At 49.8% G+C, this 23591-nt stretch overlaps 1 protein-coding gene across 1 annotated transcript; it reads right to left on the bottom strand.

Annotated features, from left to right (window-relative positions):
* Positions 1-4776: 4776 nt before the first annotated feature.
* LOC132385867 (zinc-binding protein A33-like) lies at positions 4777-22745 on the bottom strand. The gene is made up of 6 exons (XM_059958101.1): positions 21947-22745; positions 21158-21253; positions 20512-20745; positions 19273-19295; positions 19067-19185; positions 4777-5536 (listed from the first exon to the last, which is right to left on the bottom strand). Exons 1-6 carry the CDS (start codon positions 22355-22357, stop codon positions 4983-4985), a joined length of 1437 nt encoding a protein of 478 aa, XP_059814084.1. The 5' UTR covers positions 22358-22745; the 3' UTR covers positions 4777-4982.
* Positions 22746-23591: the final 846 nt, after the last annotated feature.

Below are 23591 nucleotides of genomic sequence, written 5' to 3'. Positions count from 1 at the left end.
TGGACTGTCCAAGTACCGGTCAGCATGTTATGTGTGTGTTTCTATGAGATAGAGAATGGGATCCATCTTCAAATTAACAATGTTTGTATGTGATACAATTACAGGCAGTATTTGTAGCCCTTTATTATTTAATATTATGATGGGAAAATGGGATTCCCTGGGTAAATCACAATATACAGATGACGTAGCTTTATAGATTAGAGGTATTAATCGTAATTTGCAATTAATAGGTCACAGTGGACAGATTGATGAGGATTTTAAGCTTTCAGTTGTTAAAACACATTATGTGGTTTACAAACAGCATTAATAGGCTTGCACTTGATTTTAAATTATATGATTAATATCCTGAGGAAGTGTATGGATGGATAATAAGCTAACGGGGAAGCACCTATCAGTGAAATAATTGATAAATGTAAAGGAGCTTTAAATCTCCTCAGACATCTATGTGGGTATTCTGGGGTGCAACATGATTATGTTATATTATCTGTACTTGATTATGTCTGTGTGGCTTGTGGATCACTTTCATCTTCAAATTAGAAATGTTTGTATGTGATACAATTACAAACTTTAAGATTATGTTCTGGTGTGGTAATATTATCTCCTGTTTTGGCTTTACTGATTGCAATGGGACAATTGCCCTCAAAGTAACAGAGGTTCAAGTTGATGTCAATATACTGGATTAATTTGCAGGGGCAAGGAAATGATCATCCTGTTAAAGGTGTGCTGGAGGATGGTTGGGGACATCACAAGAAGAGTGTTTTTTTTTTTGTTTTGTGTGGCTTGGTTCTTACCACGCTGCGAATATGGGTGTATTTGATGATACAGTATGTCCCACTGTAGCTTTCTCCGTAACCCCACCTTGTTTTTTCCAATGACTTCAATTGATTTTATGTTACACGATCGGATTCAGTTCTGCCTGAGAGTCTGTTGGTTCATCAGTATATTCATGAAAGTTATTATCATACAGTAGCCATTTTTACAGATGAATCAAAAGGTAAGTTAACTGGGGATGTTGGTGTGGCTGTTTATGCGTGCCTGAATTGCAGGTAATGATAAAGAAATTACTTATAGCCATTTATCAACACAGGAAGCAGAATTCTTTCCCAATAGGAAATTGGTCCTTATAATTTGTTCAGAATACATTTCGGTTTTGATGACTCTTAAACAGGTCATTCTGGCAGTAGGTCAGATTGACTGTTGGAAACTTGTCAAACGGTATTTCATATATAAAGTTTGATTTATATGTCTGCACATTATGGGCCCTGCACATCACACTGTTGAGGGAAATGATGATGTTGACTGTTTAGCACCAAAAGCTGTTAAATGTTCTGTGGATATAGATCTTCCACTTAGCAAATTAGAAGCTAAAAGGTTGGTAGTGTTAAGAATTAGGGGCTTATGGCAAGACGTAGGATAATGGACGTAAAGACAGACACCTTTCCAGAATACATAAACCTGTTGGGTTTATAGAAGAAGGGCTTAAAACAACTGAAGGAATGATATTCACATGACAGAAATATCCACACTATGCTTAATTATGCCTTGTAACTAATTGGAAAACTTCATTCTGTGTCGTGTACATTTTGTCATTATGAAACCGTCGAAACACATACTATTTCAATGTGAAGCGTACAAGGCTGAAGAAAAATCAAATGCAGTCTTCAGTACAATCTTTGCGAGGGTAGATAGTTCCAGATAAAAACTTAATTAAATTATGGGAATGACTAATTCACCGTTTGAGCTGGAAAAGGCTTGTAATAATTGTGTTAAACCTCAGGAAATGGCATATAGGACCCGGGGGAGCTCAGGACCGGCCGCCCGCAGCTGCTGCTGATTCCCCGGTGTTTCTGTTCGGTTGACAGATGCGGTGAACAAGTTAAAATTAATTGATCGATAATTCTCATGTTGTGTTTATTTCACTCCATAAAACCATAGAACACTGCAGCACAGAAAGCAAGCCATTTGGTGTTTCTAGTCTGTGCGGAAACTTTTATTCCGCTCGTCCCATTGACCTGCACCCAGTCCGTAACCCTCCAGACCTCTCCCATCCAGGTACCTGTCCAATTTATTCCGAGAACTTAAGAGTGAGCCTGCATTTACCATGTCAGATGGCAGCTCATTCCACACTCCCACCATTCTCTGCGTGAAGACGTTCCTCCTAATGTTCCCCTAAACCTTTCCCCTTTCACCCTAAAGCCATGTCCTCTCATATTTCCTAATCTAAATGGAAAGAACCTACTCGCAGTTTCTGTCTATATCCCCCATAATTTTGTAAACTATCAAATCTCCCCTCATTCTTCTACGCTTCAAGGAATAAAGTCCTAACCTGTTCAATCTTTCCCTGTAACTCAACTCCTGAAGACCTGGCAACATCCTAGTAAATCTCTGCACTCTTTCAATCTCTCCAACCTCTCCATGGATACCTCATGTCTGAACTTTCTGAACTAACCTCACATGTGGGACCTTGTCAAAGGCCTTACTAAAGTTCATGTAGACAACATCCACAGCCTTTCCTTCACCTACTTTGTTGGTAACCTCCTCGAAAAACTCTTCAAGATTCATTAAACACGATCTACCATGCACAAAGCCATAGTGACTATCCTTAATCAGCCCTTGGCTGTCCAAATACTTGTAAATCTAATCTCTCTGAACATCTTACAATAATTTACCCACTACTGATGTCAGGCTCACTGGGCTGTAATTACCTGGTTTACTATTGGAGCGTTTTTTAAACAATGGAATAACAAGAGCTACCCTCCAATCCTCCGGCACTGCACCCGTGGCTGAGGACATTTTAAATATTTCTGTCGGGGACCCTGCAATTTCAACTCTAGTCTCTCTCAAGGTCCGAGAAAATATCAAGTCAGGCCCGGGGGATTTATCTACCTTTATGCGCTGTAAGGCAGCAAGCATCTCCTCCTCTTTAATCTACAGATGTTCTATGACACTACTGCTTGTTTCCCTTCCTTCCATATACACTATGCCAGTTTCCTGAGTAAATACCGATGCAAAAAAACTGTTTAAGATCTCCCCCATCTCGTGAGGCTCCACACATAGACGACCACTCTGATCTTCTAGGGGACCAATTTTGTCCCTTACTATCCTTTTACTCTTAATTTACTTTTGGAAACCCATCAGGTTTTCTTTCACATTATCTGCCAAAGCCACCTCATGTCTTCTTTTTGTCCTTCTTTTGTATTTTCTTACGTATTCTATACTCTTTAAGTAACTCATTTGCACTTTGTTGCGTCTACCTGCGATACACTTCTCTCTTTTTCTTAACAAGATCACCAATATCCCTTGAAAACCAAGGTTCCCTATGCCTCTTAACTCTGTCTTTAATCCTGGCAGGAAAAATACAAACTCTGCACCCTCAAAATTTCACATTTGGAGGCCTTCCACTTACTGAACACATCCTTGTCAGGAAAAAAAAAATTATCCCAATCCACTCTTCCTAGATCTTTTTTCATTTCTACAAAGTTGGCGCTCAACTCGAGGACCAGACCTATCCTTATCCATAATTAACTTGAAACTGATGACATTATGGTCACTGGACCCAAGATGTTCACCTACAGATACTTCTGTCACCTGACCTGTATGGTTTCCTAATTCGAGATCAAGTATTGCATCCAATCTCATAGGTACCTCTATATATTGATTTAGAAAACTTTCCTGAAAACATTTCACAAATTCCAAGCCATTTAGCTCTATTACAGTTAGGGAGTCCTAGTCAATATGTGGAAAGATAAAATCCCCTACTATTACAACTTCCTGTTTCTTACATCGGTCTACTATCTTTATACAGATTTGCTCCTCCAATTCTCTCTGACTATTGAGCGGTCTATAATACACCCCTATTAGTGTGGTCATACCTTTCCCGTTCCTCAGCTCCCCCCATATGACCTCTGTAGACAAGCCCTCCGGGCTGTCCTGTCTAGGCACAGCTGTGATATTTTCCCCGACTAGTAATGCCACTCCTCCCCCTTTCATCCCTCCCCCTCTATCATGTCTGTAACAACGAATACTTTAATCATGTATAAACCTTAGGTGAGAGGTTATCTTTTTGTATTAATGTATTAAAAATAAATTATAAATTCTACCAATGGAGCCTCTTACTAAAGGATTCATATTCAAAATAGTATCCAACAAATCAGATTCTTGCATATATGGAAACTGGGATAATTATTTTTGTAAAAAATATCTAACCTGAGGATCTTTCAGTAAGTGTGTATGAGAGAGAGAATATTTGCTAATCAAAAGTCATCAATCGACCATCACAAAATAAATGAAAATAAAAATAAATAAATCTGCAAAAGAAAGCAGATCCCCTTAATCACTAAAGATTAAACAAGTTTGGGAGAGAGAACTTAATATGACCTTTGTTAATGAAGATGGTCAATTCTTCTTTGATATGTGCCAATCAGTGTTTAATTCAATTTAAAATTGTTTACTGTTACTATTGAACAAAGGAGAGACTATCCAAAATATTTCCTAACATAGACAATTATTGCAATAGGTATAAAACTGAAGTAGCCACTTTTTCACATATGTTCTGGTCATGTTCTTCATCAAAATCTTTCTGGAAATCTTTATTTTCTACAATTTCTAAAGCTCTGAAAATTAATTTACAACCTAATGTACACACCTTTGATTTCTGTCTATATATGCAGTCCTCGCATGACCTTTAGCCTCCTCCACCTCACTATCTACTCTAACACTCTGGTTCCCCTCCTTCTGCAAGTCATTTTTACACACCCCCCCCCCCTCCCAGCGGAACTGCAAATTTACCTGCCAGGATGTTAGCACCCTCCAGTTCAGGGGCAAAACGTCCCGTCGGAACAGGTCCCACCTTCCCGGGAACAAAGCCCAATTGTCCAGAAACATGAAGCCCTCCCTCCTGCACCATGTATTTAGCTGCACTCTCCGCACATTTATATTTACAGGGACTTTACTCCGGACGCCGGTCCCGGGACACGACCCGTTTACAGACCCGGAGCGGAACCGGAGCAGATTCTCAGCCACTGATTCACATCCACAGTCCGGAAGAGAGGATAAAGTTTCCCCGTGAATTTATTCCCAGTGAAGGTGTGGAGATGGGACATAGTCTCCGCGTTGTAAAAGGAAACTGCCCCGGACTCGTAACTAAGATAAACTCCCACCCTCCCGGGGATGGGACCGGCAGGGAGACGGGCCCCGGGGGAGGTGAGATCACGGGACACGTCACAATCACGATGTAACACGTCACAATACCGCCCGATGACCCAGAACCCGGTCTCCGGACTCAGTCTGACCCATTCCTTCCTCTCCACAGACTCTGCGGCGACTCCCAGACCCCAGAACCGATTCCCCGTCACCTCCACCTCCCAGTAATGTTTCCCCGATGTGTATCCCTCCGATCCCAGCACACAAGGCCAGATTGTGAATCTCTTCCCGGAGTCATGGAGATTCCTCCAGGTCTCGGTCCGTCTCACACTCTTCCGATCCTCAGACACCTCGAGACACGGACCCGCCGTTTCCACATCCAGATTGACAGAGACTGGGGGGAGAAGCAGAGAATTAGAGAGTCCCCGGGGATCGGGGGGGGAGACTCGGACAGCGCGGCCCCGGGGATCGGGGGGAGACTCGGTCAGCGCGGCCCCGGGGATCAGGGGGAGACTCGGGCAGCGCGGCCCCAGGGATCGGAGGGAGACTCGGGCAGCGCGGCCCCGGGGATCGGGGGGAGATTCGGGCAGCGCGGCCCCGGGGATCGGGGGGAGACTCGGACGGCGCGGCCCCTGGGATCGGGGGGATACTCGGGCAGCGCGGACCCCGGGATCGGGGGGAGACTCGGGCAGCGCCGTCCCGGGGATCGGGGGGAGAATCGGGCGGCGCGGCCCCGGGGATGGGGGGTGGCGGAGACTGGGACAGCGCGGCCCGGGGATCGGGGGGGAGACTCGGGCGGCGCGGCCCCGGGGATGGGGGGTGGCGGAGACTCGGACGGCGCGGCCCCGGGGATGGGGGGGGGGGGAGACTCGGTCGGCGCCGTCCCGGGGATCGGGGGGAGAATCGGGCGGCGCGGCCACGGGGATGGGGGGTGGCGGAGACTGGGACAGCGCGGCCCGGGGATCGGGGGGAGACTCGGACGGCGCGGCCCCGGGGATCGGGGGCAGACTCGGGCAGCGCGGCCCCGGGGATCGGGGGGAGAATCGGTCGACGCCTTCCCGTGGGTCGGGGGGAGAATAAGGCGGCGCGGCCCCGGGGATGAGGGGTGGCGGAGACTGGGACAGTGCGGCCCGGGGATCGGGGGGAGACTCGGGCGGCGCGGCCCCGGGGATGGGGGGTGGCGGAGACTTGGACAGCGCGGCCCGGGGATCGGGGGGTGACTCGGGCAGCGCGGCCCCGGGGATCGGGGGGAGAATCGGTCGACGCCTTCCCGTGGGTCGGGGGGAGAATAGGGCGGCGCGGCCCCGGGGATGGGGGTTGGCGGAGACTGGGACAGCGCGACCCCGGGGATCGGGGGGTGACTCGGGCAGCGCGGCCCCGGGGATCGGGGGGAGACACGGGCAGCGCGGCGCAGGAGATGGGGTGGGGGGGGGGGGAGACTCGGTCGGCGCGGCCCCGGGGATGGGGGGTGGCGGAGACTGGGACAGCGCGGCCCGGGGATGGGGGGTGGCGGAGAATGGGACAGCGCGGCCCGGGGATCGGGGGGAGACTTGGACGGCGGGGCCCCGGGAATCGGGGGGTGGGGGGAGACTCGGTCGGCGCCGTCCCGGGGATCGGGGGGAGAATCGGGAGGCGCGGCCCCGGGGATGGGGGGTGGCGGAGACTGGGACAGCGCGGCCCGGGGATCGGGGGGAGACTCGGGCGGCGCGGCCCCGGGGATGTGGGGTGGCGGAGACTGGGACGGCGCGGCCCCTGGGATCGGGGGGATACTCGGGCAGCGCGGCCCGGGGATCGGCGGGGAGACTCGGACAGCGCGGCCCCGGGGATCGGGGGGAGACTTGGGCAGCGCGGCCCCGGGGATCGGGGGGAGAATCGGTCGGCGCCGTCCCGTGGGTCGGGGGGAGAATCGGGCTGCGCGGCCCCGGGGATGGGGGGTGGCGGAGACTGGGACAGCGCGGCCCGGGGATCGGGGGGTGACTCGGGCAGCGCGGCCCCGGGGATAGGGGGGAAAATCGGTCGACGCCTTCCCGTGGGTCGGGGGGAGAATAGGGCGGCGCGGCCCCGGGGATGGGGGTTGGCGAAGACTGGGACAGCGCGACCCCGGGGATCGGGGGGTGACTCGGGCAGCGCGGCCCCGGGGATCGGGGGGAGACACGGGCAGCGCGGCGCAGGAGATGGGGTGGGGGGGGGGGGAGACTCGGTCGGCGCCGTCCCGGGGATCGGGGGGAGAATCAGGCGGCGCGGCCCCGGGGATGGGGGGTGGCGGAGACTGGGACAGCGCGGCCCCGGGGATCGGGGGGATACTCGGGCAGCGCGGCCCGGGGATCGGCGGGGAGACTCGGACAGCGCGGCCCCGGGGATCGGGGGGAGACTTGGGCAGCGCGGCCCCGGGGATCGGGGGGAGAATCGGTCGGCGCCGTCCCGTGGGTCGGGGGGAGAATCGGGCTGCGCGGCCCCGGGGATGGGGGGTGGCGGAGACTGGGACAGCGCGGCCCGGGGATCGGGGGGAGACTCGGGCGGCGCGGCCCCGGGGATGGGGGGTGGCGGAGACTGGGACAGCGCGGCCCGGGGATCGGGGGGAGACTCGGGCGGCGCGGCCCCGGGGATGGGGGGTGGCGGAGACTGGGACGGCGCGGCCCCGGGGATCGGGGGGATACTCGGGCAGCGCGGCCCGGGGATCGGCGGGGAGACTCGGACAGCGCGGCCCCGGGGATCGGGGGGAGACTTGGGCAGCGCGGCCCCGGGGATCGGGGGGAGAATCGGTCGGCGCCGTCCCGTGGGTCGGGGGGAGAATCGGGCTGCGCGGCCCCGGGGATGGGGGGTGGCGGAGACTGGGACAGCGCGGCCCGGGGATCGGGGGGTGACTCGGGCAGCGCGGCCCCGGGGATAGGGGGGAAAATCGGTCGACGCCTTCCCGTGGGTCGGGGGGAGAATAGGGCGGCGCGGCCCCGGGGATGGGGGTTGGCGGAGACTGGGACAGCGCGACCCCGGGGATCGGGGGGTGACTCGGGCAGCGCGGCCCCGGGGATCGGGGGGAGACACGGGCAGCGCGGCGCAGGAGATGGGGTGGGGGGGGGGGAGACTCGGTCGGCGCCGTCCCGGGGATCGGGGGGAGAATCGGGCGGCGCGGCCCCGGGGATGGGGGGTGGCGGAGACTGGGACAGCGCGGCCCCGGGGATCGGGGGGATACTCGGGCAGCGCGGCCCGGGGATCGGCGGGGAGACTCGGACAGCGCGGCCCCGGGGATCGGGGGGAGACTTGGGCAGCGCGGCCCCGGGGATCGGGGGGAGAATCGGTCGGCGCCGTCCCGTGGGTCGGGGGGAGAATCGGGCTGCGCGGCCCCGGGGATGGGGGGTGGCGGAGACTGGGACAGCGCGGCCCGGGGATCGGGGGGAGACTCGGGCGGCGCGGCCCCGGGGATGGGGGGTGGCGGAGACTGGGACAGCGCGGCCCGGGGATCGGGGGGAGACTCGGGCGGCGCGGCCCCGGGGATGGGGGGTGGCGGAGACTGGGACGGCGCGGCCCCGGGGATCGGGGGGATACTCGGGCAGCGCGGCCCGGGGATCGGCGGGGAGACTCGGACAGCGCGGCCCCGGGGATCGGGGGGAGACGGGCAGCGCGGCCCCGGGGATCGGGGGGAGAATCGGTCGGCGCCGTCCCGTGGGTCGGGGGGAGAATCGGGCTGCGCGGCCCGGGGATCGGGGGGAGACTCGGGCGGCGCGGCCCCGGGGATGGGGGGTGGCGGAGACTGGGACGGCGCGGCCCCGGGGATCGGGGGGATACTCGGGCAGCGCGGCCCGGGGATCGGCGGGGAGACTCGGACAGCGCGGCCCCGGGGATCGGGGGGAGACTTGGGCAGCGCGGCCCCGGGGATCGGGGGGAGAATCGGTCGGCGCCGTCCCGTGGGTCGGGGGGAGAATCGGGCGGCGCGGCCCCGGGGATGGGGGGTGGCGGAGACTGGGACGGCGCGGCCCGGGGATCGGGGGGTGACTCGGGCAGCGCGGCCCCGGGGATCGGGGGGAGACACGGGCAGCGCGGCGCAGGAGATGGGGTGGGGGGGGGGAGACTCGGTCGGCGCCGTCCCGGGGATCGGGGGGAGAATCGGGCGGCGCGGCCCCGGGGATGGGGGGTGGCGGAGACTGGGACAGCGCGGCCCGGGGATGGGGGGTGGCGGAGACTGGGACAGCGCGGCCCGGGGATCGGGGGGAGACTCGGGCGGCGCGGCCCCGGGGATGGGGGGTGGCGGAGACTGGGACGGCGCGGCCCCGGGGATCGGGGGGATACTCGGGCAGCGCGGCCCGGGGATCGGCGGGGAGACTCGGACAGCGCGGCCCCGGGGATCGGGGGGAGACTCGGGCAGCGCGGCCCCGGGGATCGGGGGGAGAATCGGTCGGCTCCGTCCCGTGGGTCGGGGGGAGAATAGGGCGGCGCGGCCCCGGGGATGGGGGTTGGCGGAGACTGGGACAGCGCGACCCCGGGGATCGGGGGGGGGGGGTGGTGGACAAAAGCGGGTGGAAAACTAATGTCTCCCCAAGGGTTTTCTGCTGGACAGGGGAAATATCCTCCCTCATTCCTGCCTGTTGACCCCTGAAAGAATTTTGTGTTTCCATGAGATCTCCTCTCATTTTCCGAAACTGGGAACAGAGAACATAGAGCAGTACAGCACAGGAACAGGCCCGTCATACAATGTTCACATTCATTTGTGAGTGTGAAGTGGGGCAGTGTGATGGTTTGAGACAGTAAAGGAGGTGATAATGGGAACCAGTAGGGGAGTGATGAATGGCAGATTGAACCAGGAGGGGGAGGGGTGGAAACCCCGTAGGTGAACTGTGTGTGTAGACGTAATGAGAAGATAGAGGGGGCAAAGATGGCAGATGAGGATGACTTTGTCCCCTTTCCCACAACCCATGCCCCGCAGGCCCTCATTAGGACAGATGTCGAAGAGATCTGGCGAGACCCTTCATCAGGACCTGTGTGGCTTGGATTACCAGCATCTGCAGATTTTCTCCTGTTTGATTTTTAAAGCGGAAGTTAATAAGTAAACTTCTTGATCGTATGGGGAGGAGGCCGGAGAATAGGATTGAGAGGGATAGTAAATCAGCTATTCTGCTAAACTCCGGTGAGTACAGGCCCAGAACCATCTAACACTCCTCATATGTTAACTGTTTCATTCCTGGAATCATTCTTGTAAATCTTCTGGAACCCCTCCAATGCCAGTACATGTTTTCCGATAGAAGGGACCCAAAATTGCTCACAATACTCCAAGTGTGGTCTGACCGATGCATTATAAAACCTCAGAATTACATCCTTCCACTTGTATTCTAATCTCCTCGAAATGAAAGCAAACATTGAGTTTGCCGATCTTACCACTGACACAAATTGCAAGTTAATCTTATGGGAATTTTCGCCCTGTTTCCAGAATTGTCTCTGCCTTTATTCCTTCGACCAAAGTCATACCTGCCTAAGTTTGTACCTGTCAAACTCTACCTGTGCTACAAGATTCTTATTCCGTATACTGGTGCATTCAAATAAGACCATAAGACAAAGCAGCAGAAGCCGGCCATTCGGCCCTTCGAATCTGCTCTGCCATTTTATCATGAGCTGATCCATTCTCCCATTTAGTCCCGCCCCCCGCCTTCTCACCATGACCGTTGATGCCCTGGCTACACACATACCTATCAATCTCTGTCTTAAATGACCTGGCCTCCACTGCTGCAAGAAATTCACAGATTCACCACCCTCTGGCTAAAAAAATTTCTTCGCATCTCTGTCCTGAATGGGCGCCCTTCAATCATTAAGTCATGCTCTCGTACTAGACTCCCCCACCATGGGAAACAACTTTGCCACATCCACTCTGTCCATGCCTTTTAACATTCGACATGTTTCTGTGAGTTCCCCCCTCATTCTTCTAAACTGCACGGAGTACAGTCCAAGAGCGGTCAAATGTTCCTCATATGTTAACCCTCTTATTCCTGGAATCATTCTAGTGAATCTTCTCTGAACCCTCTCCAATATCAGAACATCCTTTCTTAAATAAGGAGCCCAAAACTGCACACAGTATTCCAAGTGAGGTCTTACCAGTTCCTTATAGAGCCTCAACATCACATCCCTGCTCCTATACTCTATTCCTCTAGAAATGAATGCCAACATTGCATTCGCCTTCTTCACCACCGACTTAACCTAGAGGTTAACCTTAAGGGTATCCTGCACGAGCACTCCCAAGTCCCATTGCATCTCAGAACTTTGAATTCTCTCTCCATTTAAATAATAGTTTGCCCGTTTATTTCTTCCACCAACGTGCATGTCCATACACTTTTCAACATTGTATTTCATTTGCCACTTCTTTGACTATTCTCCTAATCTATTCAAGACTCTCTGCAGACTCTCTGTTTCCTCAGCACTACTGTCCCCTCCACTTATCTTTGTATCATCAGCATACTTAGCCATAAAGCCATCTATTCCATAATCCAAATCGTTGATATACAACGTAAAAAAGAAGCGGCCCCAACATGGACCCCTGTGGAACACTACTGGTAATTGGCAGTCAACCAGAATGAGATCCTTTATTCCCACTTTCTGTTTCCTGCCTATCAGCCAATGCTCTATCCAGGATATGTAAATTTCCCATAATTCCATGGGATCTTATCTTGTTTAGCGACCTCATGTGCGGCACCTTGTTAAAGGCCTTCTGAAAATCCAGATACCGAACATCTACTGCATTTCCCTTGTCTAGCCTACTTGTAATCTCCTCAAAAAATTTCAGTGGGTTTGTCAGGCAGGATTTTCTTTTAAGGAAACCATGCTGAGCTTGGCCTCCAGATACTCAGTAACCTCATCCTTGACAATTGACTCCAACATCTTCCCAACCACCGATGTCAGGCTAACAGGCTAATTTACTTTTTGCTTCCTTGCCCCCTTCTTAAATACCAGAGTGGCATTTACAATCTTCCACTCCGCCGGAACCATGCCAGAATCTATTGACTTTTGAAAGATCATTGCTAATGCCTCCGCGATCTCCACAGCTACTTCCTTCAAAACACAAGGGTGCATTCCATCTGGTCCTGGAGATTTATCTACCCTCAGACTATTCCGCTTCCTGAGTACTTTCTCTGTCGTAATTATGACTGCGCACACTTCTCTTCCCTGACACCCTTGAGTGTCCGGTATACTGCTGATATTTTCCTCAGTGAGGACAGATGAAAATACTCGTTCAGTTCCTCAGCCATCTCCTTATCTCCCATTACAATTTCTCCAGCATCATTTTCTATCGGTCCTATATCCACTCTCACCTGTTTTTTTATTCTTTATATACTTGAAAAAGCTTTTAGTATCTTCTTTGATATTATTTGGTAGCTTCCTTTCATAATTCATCTTTTCCCTCTTAATGGCCTTCATGGTTTCCTTTTGTAAGCTTTTAAAAACTTCCCAATCCCCTGTCTTCCCACTAATTTTTGTTTCCTTGAATGCCCTCTCCTTTGCTTTTACTTTGGCTTTGACTTCTCTTGTCAGCCACGGTCGCAACGTTTTTCCATTTGAAAATTTCATCTTTTTTGGAATATATCTGTCTTGCACATTCCTCACTTCTCGCATAAACTCCAGCCACTGCTGCTCTGCCGTCCTCCCGCTAGTGTCCCTTTCCAGTCAAATTTGGCCAGTTCCTCTCTGTCTCCACTGTAATTTCCTTTACTCCACTGCAATACCGACACATCGGATTTCGGCTTCTTTTTCTCAAATTTCACAGTGAACTCTATCATGTTACGATCACTCCCTCCTAATGGTTCATTCACCTCAATCTCTCTAATCACCTCTGGTTCATTACACAATATCCAATCCAGTATCTCTGATCCCCTAGTGGGCTCAACAACAAGCTGTTCTGAAAAGCCATCTCGTAGACATTCTACAAATTCTCTCTCTTGAGATCCAGTGTCGACCTGTTTTTGCCAATCCACTCGCATGTTAAAATCCACCACAATTATCATAACACTACCCTTCTGGCAAGCCTTTTCTATTTCCTGTTGTAATTTGTAGTCCACATCACTGCAGCTGTTAGGAGGCCTGTAGATAACTGCCATCAGGGTCCTTTTACCCCTGCGATTGCTCAGCTCAACACAGAAAGATTCTGCACCTTCTGATGCTATGTCACCTCTTTCTAATGATTTAATATCATTTCATACCAATAAAGCCACGCCACCCCCTCTGCCTACCTGCCTATCCTTCCGATACACCGTGTATCCTTGGACGTTCAGCTCTCAGAGACATGCATCCTTTAGCCACGTCTCAGTGATGGCCACAAAATAATACCTGCCAATCTGTAGCTGTACGACAAGATCATCCACCTTATTCCTTATGCTGTGTGTATTTGAGTATAACACCTTAAGCCCAGTATTTGGTACTTTTTCTTTTGATTGCACTGCAACCCATCCCAGTGGCTCCAAATTTGCTCCATCACCTGCCTGTCCTTCCTGACATCTTTACTGCTCACTATCTTAGATTTATTTCTGCTTTCCCCCTCCTCCACTCTATCATTCCGGTTTACCACCCCCCTGCCAAATTAGTTTAAACCCTCCCTACCAGCTCTATTAAACATTCCCGCAATGGTTCCGGTGTAACCCGTCCTTTTTGAACAGTTAATACTTCCCCCTGAAGTATTACCAATAATCCATGAATCAGAAGCCCTGCCTCCTGCACCAGTCTCTCAGCCACGCATTCATCTGCCTGATCCTACTATTCTTGCCCTCGCTAGCACGTGGCACAGGCAGCAATCCTGAGATTACTACCCTGGAGGTCCTGCTTCTCAGCTTCATTCCTAACTCCCGGAAATCTCTCTTCAGGACCTCCTCCATTTTCCTCTCGATGTCATTGGTACCAACATGTACCAAGACAGCTGGCTGCTCGCCCTCTCCCTTCAGAATATTCTGGAGCCGATCCGAGACATCCTGTACCCTGGCACCTGGGAGGCAGCACACCATGCGGGTATCTCTACCAGGCTCACAGAATCTCCTGTCTGTTCCCCTGACTATGGAATCCCCTATGACTACCGCATTCCTCTTCTCCCTCCTTCCCTCCTACACAACAGCGCCAGACTCCGTGCCAGAGACCCGGTCACCGTGGCCGTCCCCTGTCAGGTCATCCCCCTCAACAGCATCCAAAACGATATACTTGTTGCTGAGGGGGGCAGCCACAGGGGTGCTCTCCACTCTCCGGGCATTTCCCTTCCCTCTCCTGACAGTCACCCAGTTTTCTGACCCCTGTAGCCTATGGATGACTACCTCCCTGTAGCTCCCGTCTATCGCCTCTTCATTTTCTCTAATAAGCAGTAGGTCATCAAGCTGCAGCTCCAGATCCCTAACACGGTCTCCGAGGAGCTGAATCTCGGTTCACCTGGTGCAGATGTGGCTATCAGGGAGGCTGGAGGTCTCCCAGGATTCCCACATCTGACACCCTGAACAAAGCACTAACCCTGCAGACATGCTACCTAATTCTACAGGAATGAAACAAAGAAAGATAGGTCTACTCACCCACTTACTTCGGCAAGCACACGGACTTTTTAAACCGTTAGCTAATGTGCCCTGCTGTTCCCCCGTCCGTCCAGGCCGATTTGCCAAGGGGAGAAAAAGAGTCGGTGCCTCGCTATCGCCTCTTCCCGTTACCGCCTAAGCCCGTTGAGCCAAAGCCCTACACTCTGCTACCACCCACTCCGCTGCCCGCTGTATAGGGTGGTCATCTTTTTAAACTCTCCGCGCTGTCCTGCGCAGTCTCGCCGTTCTTGTACGCAAAGTTTTTTAAAAAACTGCCTTCCTTCAGAATTTAGCTCCCACGCCGCCCTTCTTGTCCCAATCTAAAAAAAAAACACCTTCAGTCGTGTATTCATCAGCCTATTCCACACAGTCCACATGAAATTCAGCAAGGCCTTTGATGTCGATGACAGACCACACTTGGAGCATTGTCTGCATTTCCGGTTCCCGAATATGGGGAGGATGTCATTACACTGGACAGGAGGCTTCAGGAGGACGTTACCAGGACTGGGGGCTTGGGTTAAAAGCAGAGAGTGGATAAGCTTGGGCTATTCACCTGTAGTGTAGGATGTTCAGGTATGACCCCTTATCGAGGTAAATAATTCATAAGGAGCTTAAAGTTTCTTTTTCCAAGAACTGGGAGCACAGAACCAGAGGCCTCAGACTGAATGTGAGACGGGAAATTTTTCTGAGTGGTCTATCGGGTAACATTCTCATAGAGAGGGAGGTTGGTAAATGGAATTTGCCGTCAGACACTGTAGAAACAGGTAAAAATAAAATATTTTAAAATAAATTTCGGCTGGTACACAGATGGGAAATGGTTAGAGGAATGGTGGGGGGAAACACACACAAATGGGCCATGCTCAAGAAGACATCTTAGTCTTGCAGATTGATGAAGTGGGCTGTGAGTTCAACATCCATCAACATTCCTGAAGAATCTCACCCGGGAGTCTGTCTGTGAAGTGTTGATGTGACGTCACATCAGAGGGCAGCTCAGTGACACAGAACAGACAGGCTGGGTAAGGACGGCAGATTTCAATCCCAAATGGGAATTTGTGCCTATTTCTGTGGCCGTGTGTCACACTCTGATAGTATATCCGTGTGTGTGTGTGTGTGTGTGTGTGTGTGTGTGTGTGTGCGCGCGCGCGCGTGTTGATTGTGCTAAATATCCGTCTGGTGCGTATACACATTGAAGGAGAGTGTGCACATTGAAGAATTTGTATGTCACAGTGAGTCATCACATGTCTGGTGTGTGTTGACAATGTGTCACACGTGATTGAATTGTTTAAATCAATAAATGACTGTCGCTGAAGAGACTGGTTTCCAGGTTACTGAGGGAAATAACTACGTACATTGCTGAGGCTCTGACTACAATCTGCCAATCCTTCCTGTGTGTGTGTGTGAGGGAGCTTTGCCAGGCCGGTTATGCTGTGTGTGCTTCTCCCGAGATGAAATCTTGACCCATGTCAATGCTTGTTGGTGTGTCCGAGCTCATTCTCTCAACACTTCAATGTAGTGGTCTGATCACCAAGGCATAGGAGCAGAATTAGGCCATTTGCCTATCGAGTCAGCTCTGCCATTCAATCATGGCTGATCCTTATTTTTCCTCCTCAGCCCCACTCCCTGGTCTTCTCCCCGTAACCTTTGATGCTGTGTCCAATCTGGAACCTATCAAGCTCTGCCTTAAATACACACAACAAGTTCCACAAATTCACCAGCTGCTGGCACAAATTTCTCCGTATCTGTTTTAAATAGACCCCCCCCCCCTCTATCTTGAAGCTGTGCCCTCTTGTCCTGAACTCCACCACCATGGAAAACATCCTTTCCACATCTACTCTGTCTAGGACTTTCAACATTCAAAATGTTTCTAGGACTTTCAACATTCGAAAGGTTTCAATGAGATCCCCCCTCATCTTTCTAAATTCCAGCGAGTACAGACACAGAGCTATCAAACGTTCCTGGTATGATAACCCTTTCATTCCTGGAATCATCCTTATGAAATGAACCTTCTGCAATGCCAGCACATCTTTTCTTAGATGATGAGCCCAATATTGTTCACAATACTCAAGGTGAGGCTTCATCAAATCCCTGCTCTTGGATTGAATGCTAACATTAGGGTTTAACCGCAGATTAAAATCCAGGAGCAACAGCCTCCAGGACAGCTTCTTCAACCAGGCCATCAGACTGATTAACTCATGTGGACACAGCTGTATTTCTCTGTTATATTAACCAGTCTGTTATGCATATTATTCTTCATAAATTGCACATTGCACATTTAGACGGAGATGTAACGTAAAGATTTTTAATCCTCATGTATATGAAGGATGTAAGTAATAAAGTCAATTCAATTCAAATCAATTTCTTGTTTATTTTTTTCATCTCAATCATTCTTTCAGTTCCTCTCTGTAGATATTTAAAAGCTTCCCAATCCTCTGTCTTCCTGCTAATTTTTGTTTAGTTGTATGCTCTCTCTTTTGCCTTTACATTAACTTGTCTTCCCTTATCAGCCACGGTTTTACTATTATGCCATTTGAGTATTTATTTATTTTTGGAATACATCTATCCTTCACCTTCCTCATTTTCCCAGAAACTGACACCATTTCTGCTCTGCTCACATCACTGCCAGCATCTCCTTCCAATTTGCTTTGGCCAACTCCTCTCTCAGACCACTGAAATTTCTTTCACTCCTCTGAAATACTACAATTTCAGAGGATTTTGAAATTCAGATCTCCCCCCACCTCGTCACTGTCTCACCGCCCACCTCGTCACTGTCTCACACCCCCACCTCGTTATCTCCTTATCAGATTTCAAGTTGAACTCAGTCACGTTGTGAGCACTGCTTCCTAAGGTTTCTTTTCACTACTCCCCTCTGGTTCAATACATAACACCCAATCCAGTAGAGCTGTTCCCCGAGTAGGCTCAACGACAAACTGCTCCAGAAAGCCATCACATTGCATTCAACAAACTCACTCTCTTGAGATCCTTTATCAACCTGATTTTCCCAATTGACCTGCATGTTGAAATCTCCCATGATTATCATAACATTGTCCTTTTCATCAGCCTTTTCTATTTCCAATTGTAATCTGTGGGCCACAACCCACTGACTGTTGGGAGGCCTGTATATGACTGGTGTCAGTGTCATTTTTACTTTTGCAGTTCCTTACCTCAACCCACAAGGATTCAACATCCCCCTATCCTATGTCACATCTTGCTGCTGATTTACCAGCAGAGCCACACCACCCCATCGGCCTTCCTTCCTTCCTCCGATACATTGTGTAATCTTGAACATTCAGCTCCCAACTACAACCATCCTTCAGTCACGATTCCGTGATGGCCACAACATCATACCTGACAATCAATAATAGTGCAACAAGATCATCCACCTTATTTCTCATACTCCATATATTGAGATATAACACTTTGTGTACTGTATCTGCTACCCTTTTTAATTCTGCATCCCTAATGCACTGATACTCACCTTGCTAGCTGCAATTTTCTCATCACATCTGTCCATCCTATCTGACAGTTTGACTGCACGCTATCTTTGCATTTTACCATCAGTTCTATCGCTTCACTCCACTTCCAACCCCTCACCCCACCAAATTAGTTTAAACCCTCCCCGAGAGCTCTATCAAACCTCTCTGTGAGAATATTGTTCTCCCTTGGGTCCAGGTGCGACCCATCCCTTTTGAGCAGGTCATTCCCCCACCAGAAGAGATCCCAATGATCCAAGAACCTGAAGCCCTGCCCCCAGCACCATCTCCTCAGCCATGTTTATCTGTCAAATTATCCCATTTCTACCCTCACCAGCAATCCAGAAATTACTACCCTGGGGGGTACTGCTTCTGAGCTTTCTACCAAGCTCTCCAAATTGTATTTTCAGGACCTATTTGCTTTTACTTCCAATATCATTGTCCCCAAATTTGCCAAGATATCTGGCTCTTTTCCCTCCCTCTCTAAAATGCTGCGGACCCGATTCGAGGCATCCCTGACCCTGGCACCCAGGAGGCAACAAACCATTCGGGTGTCCCGTTCACATCAATAGATCCTACTGTCTGTTCCTGATACCTGCTTTTATTCCCTACAATATTATCGTTAGTATTAAATTCCCTGTTCCTCTGGTTGATCCAAACACATGTCCTGGTGTGTTAGTGCATTGTGCCTGGGATCAGGACACAGTGGTTCATCTGCCAGTCCTGTGTATTGGTTGTATTGTGACCCTATGCTGGTGTGTCCAGGGGTCTGACATCTCCAGCTGACCATGTGACAGTGATGCCTCCCAGTTAGTGGGGCAGATGTGGAATAAACTTCAGTTCCCCTTCAGCCCAGTATTACAGACAATCTTTGCCTCAAATTGGAACGAAATTGAGCTTCATAAACAAGGGGAAATGAATCTTTGTAAGTTTTACCTCGATTAATAGCATCAAGTGATTCTCTCAGCACTGTGTTCAATAAATAGAGGTGATCGAATTTTTCAACCGGTAGGGTCTCATCTGTCACTGACAATTCCTGGACATCGTCATTAATCCTGTAAATATTAAACTGCTGGTTATAAATTGCTATTCTGAACTACTTTACAAATCCATTCAGGGTTTCAGTAAAGAGCGTGTCCTACCTGCTGTTCCGACGAGCTTCCTCCTGAAATAAATAAAACATAAATCTGATTAGACTTGGACTTACTGTCCACATCCTGAATTTCATCCAAATCATTACAAGGTGCTGAAAATTCCAACTCCCACAGTCACTCACACACACAGACAATACAGAACCATGGGGTAAATTACAGGGAAAGTTTCTGAATGTGAAACCATTACTGAGAGGATGAAACGTACAGGGAAGACAGGACAGGCTGTGCATTATCATCTGGATATGACGTCAGTGTGATAGGATCGAGGAATTTAAGATCAGTGATGTATGTGATTGTGTGCGGGTGGAGGAAGTACCTCTATTTATGGGGAGACTTGTGGGGAGATGTAATTCCAGATGGATTTTAACAAATTCCACAATAAATTTTGTGAAGAGGATGAGGAACTCAGTGCCACAGGAGTGGCTGAAATGGAACAGCTGAGATTGACTGTAATGGGGAGGCTGGATAAACACGTGAGGGACCAGAGATTTCATGACACTGTTGCTGGTTGTGGTGAGTAGGTGGCAGGAGGATTGTGAAGCAGGGAAATTGCGAGGAGAAAATGGGCCGAATGGCCTGGATATGTTTTGAACGATTGAACGTTATCTGTAAAAGTAAAGAGACAATAATAGTTTCCCTAATTTAATGGAAACCGGATACAGAAGATGTCTGATGTGTGGGTCAAATTCTTTGTTCTCACTGATTGACAGAGAGACGCTCACACCCACCGCACCAGACACACTCACAGCCTTTGACTGGAAATGGGAGTTAATGAGAGTTTTAGAGGATATTTAATGAGGAATTAAGGAGACAGTCAGCAGCTGTCTGTTATGATCAGAGTAAATAATTTCAGAGAGATTTGCATTCTGTCCTGGGATGTACAGAAGTTGTGGAAGTCCACTTTTGGGACAATAGACAATAGGTGCAGGAGAAGGCCTTTCGGCCCTTCTAGCCAGCACCGCCATTCACTGTGATCATGACTGATGGTACACAGTCAGTACCCCGATCCTGCTCTCTCCCCATATTCCCTGACCCCGCTATATATAAGAGCTCTATCTAACTCTCTCTTGAAAGCATCCAGAGACCTGGCCTTCACTGCGTTCTGTGTGAGGTTGCCAGAGCGACAATTGATTTGTTAGAATTGGCTTCGGTGCTGTGTTTATTTCAAATAGACCACTGTTCATTTAGTGCCCTTTGACAGAAACAAATTGAAATATAATCCCTCACCTTGAGAAACATCACACTATCTTTTTGATCCATCTGTTCCTTTAACTTAGTGATTTCTTCCTGAATAATCCTTATATTCTCTTGAATCTTCCAATGATTTTTCTCCATTGGATTGAGAATCCTCTTCTCTTCTTCCCTGAGATCCCTGAGTAAGCTCTGCTCTTTCTCAGTGATAATCTGGCGCAGTTCAGCAAACTGGGATGTGATGTGGGACTGAACACTGTGTGACTGTTCCTGTCGAATGAAAGGTGAAGATTAATGTACTGCATTACTGTGCTCTGTTTCCTTTTGTCGTTCAGTTCGGTCAATTGGAGTCCATGCTACTTCTGAAAGCATTCCCATTAACACCATTCCCTCACCTTTTCATGAAACCTACTCTCACTGATTGACCCATAAACTCCCATCTGATTCACACACACAACCTTCCCACCTTCACAGGGTCAACGGTAATTAGCCATTCATCGGACATGTCATTGGGATGTGTCGGAGTCTCTTGTGGCCATAGGGAGAGCATGCAAACTCCACACAGACAGCAGCAGAGGTCAGGATCGAAACCAGGTCACTGGAGCTGCCATATTCGGCTATTCTGCATAAAAGGGAGCAAAACTCGACAGTAAAATCAGAAATCCCGCTCAGGAAGCCTCACCCAAACTCCGGAAATCTTCTCTTTCTGTTGCTGCTCCTTTTCCTGGAAGTCTGATTTCTTTTTTGTGAGAGAGTCTAAGGAAGATTTTAGCTGATCCTGGAAGTCAGTGAGTGAAGGAAATAGAAACAAAGATGCATCAAAAGAAACAGGTGATCAAACCCGATTATCACACAAAATGCCAGAGGAACTCAGTGAGTCAGGCAGCATCTATTCAGGGGAAATAAAACGGTCGGTGTTCCGGGATGAGACCCTTCATTAGGACTGGGAAGGATGGGACAGGACCCAGAATAAAAAGGTTGGGGATGAGAATCCGCCGACAGGTGACGGGTGAGACAACGTGAGGGGAAACGTGGGGGAGGGTGATGAAGTGAGAAGCTGAGAGGGGACAGGTGGAAGAGGTAAAGGGCTGGAGAAGAAGGAATCTAATACGAGAGGACATTCGACCATGGAAGCAACGGGAGGGACTGGGCTGTTTGCGGCCCTGAATAGTGACGAGGGAGGAGGTTAGGAGTCAGGTGTAGCACTTGTCCCGCTTGCAGGTGTCAGTGTCAGGAGGGAGATCAGTGGGGAGGTGCGAGTGGATCAGGGCGATACAGTAGGGGAAGCGCGATCCGTATAGAGAGCGGAGAGTTGCGGGGTGCGGCGGTTGGCTGTGGGACAGGTAGGTGCTAGAATCCCGTTGGATATGGCGGAAGTTGCAGAGAATGATGTGTTAGTTATAGAGGCTCGTGCGATGGTATGTAGGACAAAGGAAATATGTTAAGTATTAAATTAACGTTTAGTTTTTACCGTGCAGATTTTAACAGCTCCTTTAATCGGCCTGAAGCAGTGCTCTCTGTGTTCCTGCGCAGCTGCACAGATCACACAGATCAGTGTCTTGTCCGTTTCACAAAACAGCTTCAGTTCTTCCTCATGTTCCTCGCAGTGACGTTTACTTTGCTTCTCTTTCGGATTCAGGTTTAGATTTCGAGCTTTTTCAGCCAGATTTGCTAAGGCCCGATTCACCCTGAGGGTGCGGTCAGCAAACTCCTCTCTACATTCCGGGCAGGAGTTTCTCTCCTCCCTTTCCCAACACCGTGTGATACAAGAGCGACAGAAGTTGTGTCCACACTCCAGTATAACCGGATCGATGAAGAAATCCAGACAGACGGGACAAATTGCCTCCTCGCTCAAACTCTCGGCCTTTCTTTTCGAAGCCATGTTAACTCCAGCACTTGCTTATTCAGAATGCTTTCACGTTCAGGGAGCTGCTGATCCTCTGCAGTACCGGGATTGTCCACTACGCGCGCTGCAGACTCGGGGAATCAAACAACACACACACAATGCTGGCGGAACACAGCAGACCAGGCAGCATCTGTAGGGAGAAGCACTGTCGACGTTTTGGGCCGAGACCCTTCGTCATGACAGCTGTTGTGGTATTCCACCCTTTCCTCAGAGTAGTCCTTTCTTTTTAAATCTTTTTATTGATTTTAAGCAAACATAAATGAAACATGAATACAAAGAGCTTGAGATAACATAATTAATAGGTTAAAGTATAAATACAAATAGATGATAACAACCTCCCAAACTCATAGTGGTTACAAAAATTGGAGAAAATAAATTTTAAAAGTTCTAACCGACATGGGCCATTGCATTATATCACTTACACACAGTAGGATCAATAACTCTGCACCTACACCCAAATAATATAGGATATTAAAAGTAAGGTTTCGGAAAAGTAAGTTTAGCTCATATGAAAATGTTGAATAAGAGGTCTCCAAATTTCTTTAATTTTAACTGAAGGGTCAAAGACAACACTTCTAATATTTTCTAAACTCAAACAAGAAATGGTTTGAGAAAACCACTGAAATATAGTTGGAGGATTAATTTCTTTCCAATTCAATAGGATAGATCTTCTAGCCATTAATGTAACAAATGCAATCATCTGCCGGGCAGGTGGAGGGGGGGGGGGAATAAATGACTATTATCCACCATTGGTAAACTGAAAGTTGTAGTAATAGGATGCGGTTGCAATTTGATATTCGGAATTGTTAGAAATAATACCAAAAATATCTTTCCAATAATTTTGCAAACAGGGGCAAGACCAGAACATGTGGGTCAATGAAGCAACTTCAGAATGACATCTGTCACTGGTTCGATTAACATAATAATAAAATTGAGCGAGTTTATCCTTGGACATGTGAGCCCTATGAACAACCATAAATTGTATTAGGCATGTTTAGCACAAATAGAAGAAGAATTGACTAATTGTGAAATGTTCTCCCACTGCCCTGTGGGTATAAGAAAGTGAAGTTCTTTTACCCATTCCTTCTTAATTTTTTCTGATACTCCTGGCTGTATTTTCATGATCATATTATAAATGATGGCTACTAAACCCTTCTGGCAAGGATTCGAGCCTGATTTTTTTCTGTAATGTCCATTGGACACAATTTCA

Source organism: Hypanus sabinus, assembly GCF_030144855.1.
Source record: "Hypanus sabinus isolate sHypSab1 chromosome X2 unlocalized genomic scaffold, sHypSab1.hap1 SUPER_X2_unloc_30, whole genome shotgun sequence".
Taxonomy (NCBI): domain Eukaryota; kingdom Metazoa; phylum Chordata; class Chondrichthyes; order Myliobatiformes; family Dasyatidae; genus Hypanus; species Hypanus sabinus.
Note: the sequence above shows the minus strand (reverse complement) of the source record. Positions and strands in the feature narration are given on the sequence as shown.